General features: G+C 45.3%; 1 protein-coding gene across 8 annotated transcripts in view; it reads left to right on the forward strand.

The window, feature by feature from the left end:
• Positions 1-1126, forward strand: part of LOC147121782 (eIF-2-alpha kinase GCN2-like) — a 161332-nt gene extending 160206 nt beyond the window's left edge. For 7 of the 8 annotated variants that reach the window (XM_085982284.1, XM_085982286.1, XM_085982282.1 and 4 more), the window contains one exon: positions 545-1126. In XM_085982284.1, the coding sequence (XP_085838410.1) occupies positions 545-626 (82 nt within the window). In that variant the 3' untranslated portion in view covers positions 627-1126. The remainder of the gene's footprint in view (positions 1-544) is intronic. The other variant, XM_085982280.1, reaches the window with a different exon arrangement.
• Positions 1127-10062: the final 8936 nt, after the last annotated feature.

Consider the following 10062-nt stretch of genomic DNA (forward strand, 5'->3'; position numbering starts at 1 on the left):
GAGACACACATGCAGAGACACACACACACACACACACACACACGCTCAGAGACACACATGCAGATACACACACACACACACGCACGCTCAGAGACACACATGCAGAGACACACACACACACACACACACACACGCTCAGAGACACACATGCAGAGACACACACACACACACACACGCTCAGAGACACACACACACACACACACACGCTCAGAGACACACATGCAGATACACACACACGCTCAGAGACACACATGCAGATACACACACACACACACACGCTCAGAGACACACATGCAGAGACACACACACACGCACACGCTCAGAGACACACATGCAGATACACACACACTCTTTATGGAAGCTGCCTACTTAATCAAAATGTTGGCTATTGGGGATCAGAAAGGTTCTAAACATCACACACAGGACAGGCAATCTGTGTTTTCATTAACTGTTTAATTTAGACTTTGGTCTGATTTGTAATGTAATTTTATGAAACTATTAATCATGGGAAATAACATTTTGATTGTTTTGCTTTTCAACCAAGCAGGTGCTCGGCAAAGAGACAGCTTTGTTCCAAGAGACAACTGAAAGTGCCGAGACTGCATTGTGCACTGAGAAAGTATTAGGAATGGAACTTAACCTACTGGTTACTATGCAACTGTAAACGTTATCAGGATATGAAAATTTGCATTTTTTTTAGTCATAACCTGTGGTCTTATTTTCTTCATACCAAGAATAATATAAAGGGGAAGTTAATTAAAACTGCAACAAAATCCTAACTGTTAAACGGTGCAGTTACTGGTCCTCACTTCTTTGTTCCCATATTTTGTGCTTTAACAAATGTGGTTCAGACTCTCCCTATAAGAAAACACTTTATTGCAAAAAGTTCCTTTACACAGTAACCCCTTGAACTGAGACCTTACCTTTAACATAATCAGTGCTGATTTGTCAGTATGTTTCAAACAAGTGTGATATTTTATTGCCTTTATCAGTATTCTACTGATATATACAGGATACAAATGTCACATATTTGATGAGATTTTTAGAATATTGTATTAAGATTATAATGCTGTCAATATTTTATACTGCGTGTTATGTGTTTTATTAAATAATTTTTTTTAAAGATTATGAAGCACCAATTTTTTTTCTCTTGCCAATTTTTTCCTCTCTCCATCTCTCTCCTGAAGGCATCAGCTCTTTGCTGGGTACAGTTTCACAGGTGCCAGCAGCCTCCTGTACCTTACTCAAGTGGCCATTTCTCAGGTATGAGCCTTGGTAGTGAGTATTACCAGGTATTTGCAATTGGAGGGAAACACAGTCTTGCACCACTGTTGATGCCTAAATGTTCCAGCAGGGGTCACTAGATAACAATTAGGAATAGGAATCACTGACAATTTGCCTCTTTCCACCCAAGATTGGTAAGGACAATGCTAGTACCATCAGCTATCTCGGCACTGATGGGGCATCAGGCCTGAGATCTTCCTGATCCAATTACTCGCCTAATGAGCTGACTGAATCATTGGGCGAGCCTGCTGGTGATTTTTGAAGACGATTCAGTAGATACGCTAGAAAATTTGGGATTTAGTCCACTTTAAAGTATATTAAATTTAAACTACTTGCTTTTGGAAAAAAATTAAATAGGTTGACACCAGCTGGGTCAGGAAATTGGGTAACAACTGTGTGTCTTAATTAAAATCAGCAGTTTTACAACATGCTGAATGGTGGTGTTTCCATTTCAGTTAGCCATCTCTCTTGTCAGTCATTTTCAGCTACATTGTCCTAGTTTGAATAATGTGGACCCGATACTTGCCCCAGGGACAGGTAATGATGCGCATATATCTCACAGCACACTTTTTCTTTATTCAGCGTGTGGATTGGAAGATACATTGACAGCCGTGTAATATTTTAGCCAATAAACAATTCCACAGCATAGAAAAAGAAATGGTTGTGAGTCAGATGGTAGGGGAGCAGAAACCACAAGCACACTTAAAGCAGTTACATAATCTGATTTTACAGTTAGATTACAGCCTTCTTTATTCTAACCCTTTCTTTCTAAATACCTGCTAAACCCTGCGTTTGTTTATAATGGCACCGTTATTAACTGCACTGCACAGACAATGATCCAGAGTTGCTGGAGCGAGGCATCTCGCAGCGCACACCGTTAGTTAAACTTTTTCCTGTACCTTTAGCTCAAACTTTTTTTGCACCCTAACTTTCTGGAAGTGCGAGCTGATAACGGCGCAGTGGGGCATCTGGGATCTTAGTGAACAGTGTGGGACCAACTGTCTAACTCCTTAACCAATGAGATTTATTATTAATTGAGAAATAAACAGAAGAATAACAGAGATGGGTGAATTAGAGTCATATCATCAGGTACAGAAAAAGAAAGAGAGAGAAAGAAAGATTGGATCAAGAGAGAGAAAAAAAGACAGATAGGAAGAGCAAGAATTTTTTTTTAAATTTTACATTTTTAAAATCTCCAATAACAATTCACTACCCAAAGGAATGAGTCACCACACTTTTAATTGTTCACTTTCTGGGCCGGAGAGATTTATTGGCAGTCATTAACAATTATCATGTCGTTAAAAAGGTACTTGCGCTGTTAATTACTAGACTTCACTTTCCGAGGTGAGTTTAATGAGCAATTAATGTGCAAATGCAGCAAGTTCTTAAAAATAACGGGGAGGCTAAGGACAAGATGCTGTTTGTGCAAAGCAAACGGCGGAGAGACGTAAACCGACCAGCGAGTTCTGGAAATTCGCAGCTCATGGCATATCTCTTAATCCTCGGAACTTGCTGGCCGATTTGCACATTAATAATGGCGTGTGGCGTTCAGACGCCCTTATTTTTCCCAGCAACTTCCGGCCCAATATTTACATGTTCCCACTAGGCCTAGAGACCCTAAGAGGGCGCTAACGGGGCGCAAAGCAACTAGCGCCCGGGCACGACACCTCCTGCGAAATTCAGCGGGAGGTTAGTGGTGGCGCTAACCAGTAGTGCTCGCGGCGCTGCACCGCCGGCGATGATGTCATCGCCGTGCGCAGCGCCCCGGCTACGATCTTCGGGGGCGCCCCCTGACTTACCGCCAGACGCTATGTCCGACGGGGTTCGGGAGGCCTACCTGCGACCGGGGAGGCACGATTTAAAGGTGAGCTGCAGGGCGGCCATTTTTGTTGCTGGCCGCCTGCCAGCACCTCCCTGCGCTCTTGTCCCTCGCCTGCTGAACCTCCCCCCCACCGCAGAGTACAGGCTACGCTCCAGGAGCCTGGCACTTCTCTTGACTGCCGGGCTCTTTTGCCGGCACTCCCGATCCCCGGGGGCCCAGGGTCACGCTGCGCAAAGCCCCTCCCCTTTAAGAAGGGGAGGTTGGCCTGCAATACCGTGGCACGTAGCACCGTGATATTGATTTGCAGTGCCTCCAGAGGGTTACGGGGCGCTTCCAGTAGCGCCCCGCTTCCCTCTTTGGGTGCAACCACTCAATTTCCGGCGCGGAGGTGCTAATTTTTCCGGGGTGCTAAAAGCAGGGCGCTACTCAATTTTTAGCCCCTAATGCTTTACATAGGATTTGATCTAGCTATTGACTGTCTTCCTTGAGGAGGGCCATGTTTGATTTCTTCGGGACAAGGTAGCTCCAAGGTGACGAAGGCAGCTTGGAAACGTGACAATTTTCTGCGGTAGACTCGGTAATTCAGTACCTGAACAAGCCCAGTCCAACATATCCCAGAGCTTGGTCGAGGCTGGACCAGGCAGTCTGGCTCATCAATGGAACGTGGATGGTTCGAGGGATGGGATTCCTCCCACTTAGCTCCAGATAATGCATGCAAGTCAACATCCCATCAAGTAGGGTCATCCTGGAGGACCAAGCAGCAGGAAACCTCTCCAGTAAGCTGCATGGCTTTAGTTGGTTAAACTCCATTCATTAGACCTGGGCATTGCTGGCAAGGCCAGCATTTATTACCCATCCCAAATTGCTCTTGAGAAGGTGGTGGTGAGCTGCCTTGAACCGCTGCAGTCCGTGTGGTGAAAGTACTCCCACATTGCTGTTCGGGAGGGAGTTCCAGGATTTTGACCCAGCGACGATGAAGGATTGACGATATATTTCCAAGTCAGGATGGTGTGTGACTTGGAGGGGATCTTGGAGGTGGTGGAGTTCCCATGCGCCTGCTGCCCTTGTCCTTCTAGGTGGAAGAGGTCGCAGGTTTGGGAGGTGCTGCTGAAGAAGCCTTGACGAGTTACTGCAGTGCATCTTGTGCACAACTTCAGTGTTGCTAAGCCTTGACTGCTAAACTGCACTTAAGCTCTCTAGGTGGGGAATGTCTCTATGGGGAGAGTGTGCACTTCAAATTGGGCAAACAGAAACCTTACAAGTGCATATAGATTCCTCAGTAGCTTGATCTCAAATCTGGTGAGGAGTTTCTGCATGTGTATGGCATCCAGCACCAATCTGGTCTTTCGGTACTTTTCATTGTCAGATATTCATCCAGCCCGTTTTTGAAAGTAATACCTCTCTTACTAAGTTTGACAAAGTCTGTTCCACATGTCTACTCTTCAAATGTTGAAAAATTTCTTTTGCCAACAACTTCTGGTCCTCTGAGGACTGTTTATTTAAATTAAATGACCTGATTTGCATCTATATTATTCATGCATTTTAAAGACTCAGTCCCTAGCTCCCTCTCAATTTCTCTCCACTGCAAATCAAATCGTGTGGTGAGCTTTTTTCCATAACTTAGTACTAATTCCTAGAATCATCCTTCTTTGAATCCTCTCCAGTGCATCAATTGACTATGCCGGTAAGATGTCTCAAAGGGCAAAGTGTATTCCAAATGTGGCCTCATCGCTTAGTTCTACGGGTTAGACTAACCTGTTTAGCTGCAGATGTATCCCAGTATATGGATAGTCTTGTTTGGAACAGTCAGGCACTGACTTTCAGTTAATAGTTGATAATTACATCCAAATTTCCCCCCATCTTTGCCAATAGACCCTCATCTATTGAGTACACATTTTTCTGGTGCCATAGAGCATTACCTCCCCTTTTTCCAGACTAAACTACATCTACAAATCTGTTACCCGTCCATTTAATTTGAATACCATTAATGCCACTTATGTTAGTTAGTTTGCCACAAAGCTGGGTAGCAATAAGGCTTTTGAGAAATGCTCAATCTATTTTATATTTAAAATGGTGAGTGGTCTCAAGGTTTCAAATGTACTGCACTTGTCGGTGATGCTGAGATTGTAACGTTATATGACATTGAGAAGCAAATTCTCCACCCCCCCCCCCCAACCACCTACTGGGAAATTACTCATCCACCATTGCCCCCAGTTCACTCCTCTTCATCCCCTTCTTTTCTCACGTTTCCCCTTCCACTGTGAAGAAATGGACCCTGCCCTAGTGCCATGTGCCCCTTCACTCTTCTCCGTTGCTCCCATTCTCCACTCCCTGCTCCTGTCTTGCCCCCCTTACCCCTCTTCTCCTCTTCCTGTCTCTCCCTCTATTTCTTTCCCACTGTGTCTCCCTTCCTCATCTATCTTCACCATCCCCTCCTATCTCTCCTCACATCCAGTTATCCTGCTGCTTTTGAACTGCCCGAGCTGAATACTGGGCCTGGTCTTGATTCCCCATGTGCAATGCTATGCAATGTCATTTATAAGCAATATGACCAGTAGACAACCTGGAACAAACCCTCTTGGAATTTCACCTTTGACTTTCTGGCTCCCCTAGATGGATGCATTCATTATGACCTTGTGTTTTTTTACCAAGTCAGTTTTCAACACAGCCAGCTGGTTTGCCATTATATATAAGCAGTTTAATGATTCTTGCATGGCTTCATTTCACCACGTGCTTCTCAGTCCACCTTCAAAAAAGGTTTGAGGAAGGCATGCGTGCGAGACACAATATCTAGTTCAGATCACACACTGGTCATCTTGTTGTACCATTGGGTAACGCTATCATGATTGCATAGTGGGCTGTACGAGGTCACCTCAAACATAAGATGCTTGGACCGCTTCCGGGAATGGCCAGCAGTGCTTTAACCAGGAAAATATTTAAGTTTGTAACATCACTCACTTGGTGAACTTCCTCAAAGAATTCCAGTAGAGTAACCAATTGCCTCTAAAACATCCTACTTCCCATTGTGGTCTTAATGTGCTTTAGGCAAACATTGATAGCATCCTGTAAAATGCTGCTGAGCATTTTCCTCACTATTGACACTGGACTAAGAGGTTAGTAATTCTCAGATTCCTATCTGTTGCTCCTTTTTTCCTCAATATCAAGATTACATAAGCCACTCTCCAGAACCATGTGACTGAGCTATAGTGCCTTTAGAACAACAACAACTTGTATTTATATAGCGCCTTTAACATAGTAAAATGTCCCAAGGTGCTTCACCGGTGTATTATAAGACAAAAAAATTTGACACTGAGCCACATAAGGAGAAATCAGGGCAGGTGACCAAAAGCTTGGTCAAAGGTTTTAAGGAGCATCTTAAAAGAGGAAAGAGGTAGTGAGGCGGAGAGGTTTAGGCAGGGAACTCCACAGCTTAGGGCCTAGGAAACAGAAGGCACGGCCACCAATGCTGGAGTGATTATAATCAGGGATGCTCAAGAGGGCAGAATTAGCGGAGCGCAGATATCTCGGGGTGGGGGGTTGTGGGGCTGAAGGAGATTACAGGGAAAGGAAGGGGCGAGGCCATGGAGGGATTTGAAAACAAGGATGAGAATTTGAAAAATCGAGGCGCTGCTTAACCAGGAGCCAATGTAAGTCAGCGAGCACAGGAGTGATGGGCGAACGGGACCAGGTGCGGGTTAGGACACGGGCAGCCGAGTTTTGGATGACCTCAGGTTTACGTAGGGTGGAATGTGGGAGGCCAGCCAGGAGTGCGTTGGAATAGTCAAGTCCAGAGGTAACAAAGGCATGGATGAAGGTAGTCTGTGGCTAGGGAATGGAGTTGGTGGTGGGGACCGAAATCAATGGCTTTGGTCTTCCCAATATTTAGTTGGAGAAAATATCTGCTCATCCAGAACTGTATGTCAGACAAGCAGTCTGACAATTTAGAGACCATGGAGGGGTCGAGAGAAGTGGTGAGGCAGAGCTGGGTGTCGCAGCGTACATGTGGAAACGGACGCTGTGCATTCAGATGATGTCGCCAAGGGGCAGCATGTAGATGAGAAATAGGAGGGGGCCAAGGATAGATCCTTGGGGGACACCAGAGGTAACGATGCGGGAACGGGAAGAGAAGCCGTTGCAGGTGATTCTCTGGCTGTGATTAGATAAATAAGAATTGAACCAGGCGAGTGCAGTCCCACCCAGCTGGACGACGGTGGAGAGGCGTTGAAGAAGGATGGAGTGGTCGCGGGTTTGGGAGGTGCTGTCGAAGAAGCCTTGGCAAGTTCCTGCAGTGAAGTTTAACACAGATAAATATGAGGTATTACATTTTGGTAGGAAGAATAGGGAGGTCACTTATCACTTGGAGGGTGCGAGTCTAGGTGGGGCAGAGGAACAAAGTGATCTCGGAATACAAATACACAAATCATTAAAAGTTGCGACACAGGTTATCAAGGCCATAAAAGCAAACCAAGCACTAGGGTTTATTTTTAGAGATATAGAATTGAAAAGTAGGGAAGTTATGCTAAACCTGTATCAAACCTTGGTTAGACCACACTTAGGAGTACAGTGTACAGTTCTGGTCGCCATATTATAAAAAGGATATAGAGGCACTGGAGAGGGTATAGAGAAGATTTATAAGGATGATACCAGAAATGCGAGGGTATACATATCAGGAAAGGATGTAATCTTGTAGATGGTACACACTGCAGCCACGGTGCGCCAGTGGTGGAGGGAGAGAATGTTTAAGGTGGCGGATGGGGTGCCAATCAAGTGGGCTGCTTTGTCTTGGATGGTGTCGAGCTTCTTGAGTGTTGTTGGAGCTGCACTCATCCAGGCAAGTGGAGAGAATTTCATCACATTCCTGACTTGTGCCTTGTAGATGATGGAAAGGCTTTGGGGAATCAGAAGGTGAGACACTTGCTGCAGAATACCCAGCCCCTGACCTACTCTTGTGGCCACAGTATGTGGCTGGTCCAGTTAAGTTTCTGGTCAATGGTGACCCCCAGGATGTTGATGGTGGGGGATTCGGTGATGGTAATGATGTTGAATTTCAAGGGGAGGTGGTTAGACTCTTGTTGGAGATGGTCATTACCTGGCACTTGTGTGGCGCGAATGCTAATTGCCACTTATTAGCCAAGCCTGAATGTTGTCGAAGTCTTGCTGCATGCGGGCACAGACTGCTTTATTATCTGAGGAGTTGTAGGTTACTAAGCCACTTTGGCTGGATCTGGGGATTTTGGTATTGGTGGGGTTGGCGTCAGTAAACACTTTGATGGAAAAGTACACGTTACTATTGACTATTCAGCATGTAGTGATTTAACTTCATATTCTGAGACAAAATGTACAAATGGGCACCAAAAATGACCTTGAATCTTTTCTTTTTAGACAGTGTCAGTACGCTCCCTTGTATTGATATTGGAAGCGCGTGTCATCAGCATGAGTCACTCTCCCTCCCCAAATTAAATATCCTCTAGATTATTATAGCGTGTTTTTTAACATTCAGCAGCACACGTGTAGCATCTGTTGCTCGTTGATGGATAAGAAGACCAATTACTGCCGACATTTGTGCAGATGCTATCCACAGCAAACTGCAGCCTTGCACGTAGCGACTCTAATCTGTTACAGTTTATTCCCCTACCTTTATTCAATTTCTCCTTTTGATTTTTAGAAGAACATTTATTCTTCTGTTTCTTCCCAAGGCACATTGAGTTCACGCAGAATTTTTTAGTTTGTGCGTGGCTCATTTAAAATAAAATAAAATACAATGTGATGTGCAGAAATCAATCTTTCCTTTGGAATGAGAAAATAGATTTTAAATGAAATAATTTACAATTTAAGAATATCCTCATTTTTCCAAACTAGATATGTTGACTCACACCTAAATTATATTAACTTGAAGGGAGGCCACCACAATCTCATGTTTTCAACAAAGTTCCTCCTATTAGAAACCTGATGTAACATTGTAATGAATTTGAATTAAAACAACAGGATGATAATGTGAGAAAACCATATCGCATTCTTAGGAAAGTTATTTAATTTACTACTGTCATGATGGCTTTTAAATTCTGCTTATTTGTTTTAAATGGGAATCTACCCATCCCTACTTGCCCTGTTCCTGGGACTAGGGACAGGGTCACTGGCAAGGCTTGGAAGCTAAGCAGAGCCAGGCCTGGTTAGTACCTGGAGGGGTGACCATCAGGGATAGACCAGGTGCAGAAGGTCACGGAAAGAGCCCCGACGGAGGGGCGGTTGGTGAGAAGGTCACGGAAAGAGCCCCGAGGAGGGGCGGTTGGTGAGAAGGTCACGGAAGGAGCCCCGAGGAGGGGCGGTTGGTGAGAAGGTCACGGAAGGAGCCCCGAGGAGGGGCGGTTGGTGAGAAGGTTACGGAAGGAGCCCCGAGGAGGGGCGGTTGGTGAGAAGGTCACGGAAGGAGCCCCGAGGAGGGGCGGTTGGTGAGAAGGTCACGGAAGGAGCCCCGAGGAGGGGCGGTTGGTGAGAAGGTCACGGAAGGAGCCCCGGGAGGGGCGGCTGGTGAGCAGGCCCGGGCGTTGGGCTGAAGATTGTCGGACAGGAAGAATGGTGGAAATGGAATGGTGGCGCGCACAGACGCAGCGGCTTTGCTTCGCCCAGGACGGTGCTATTTACGTTTAATGTTAATGTTATTTGTACTGGACTCATGGGAGCTTGCAAGATCACATTTCGTTGTTCATGTACTTGTGCATTGTACAATGACAATAAAGTTGAATTATTATTATTATTAACTAAGTGGCTTGCTAGGCGGCTTCAGAGTTAAGTGTTGGTGTGGGACTGGAGTCATATACAGGGCAGACCGGATAAGGATGGCTGGTTTGTTTCCCCTGAAGGACATTAGTGAACCCGCTGGGTTTTTATGGCAATCCGACAGCTTCATGGTCGCATTTTACTGATACCAGCTCTTTATTTCCAGGTTTTTAAAACTG

The sequence above is a fragment of the Somniosus microcephalus genome, chromosome 3 (assembly GCF_052327205.1).
Source record: "Somniosus microcephalus isolate GS21.2 chromosome 3, FLI_Smic_1.0, whole genome shotgun sequence".
In the NCBI taxonomy this organism is placed as follows: Eukaryota; Metazoa; Chordata; class Chondrichthyes; order Squaliformes; family Somniosidae; genus Somniosus; species Somniosus microcephalus.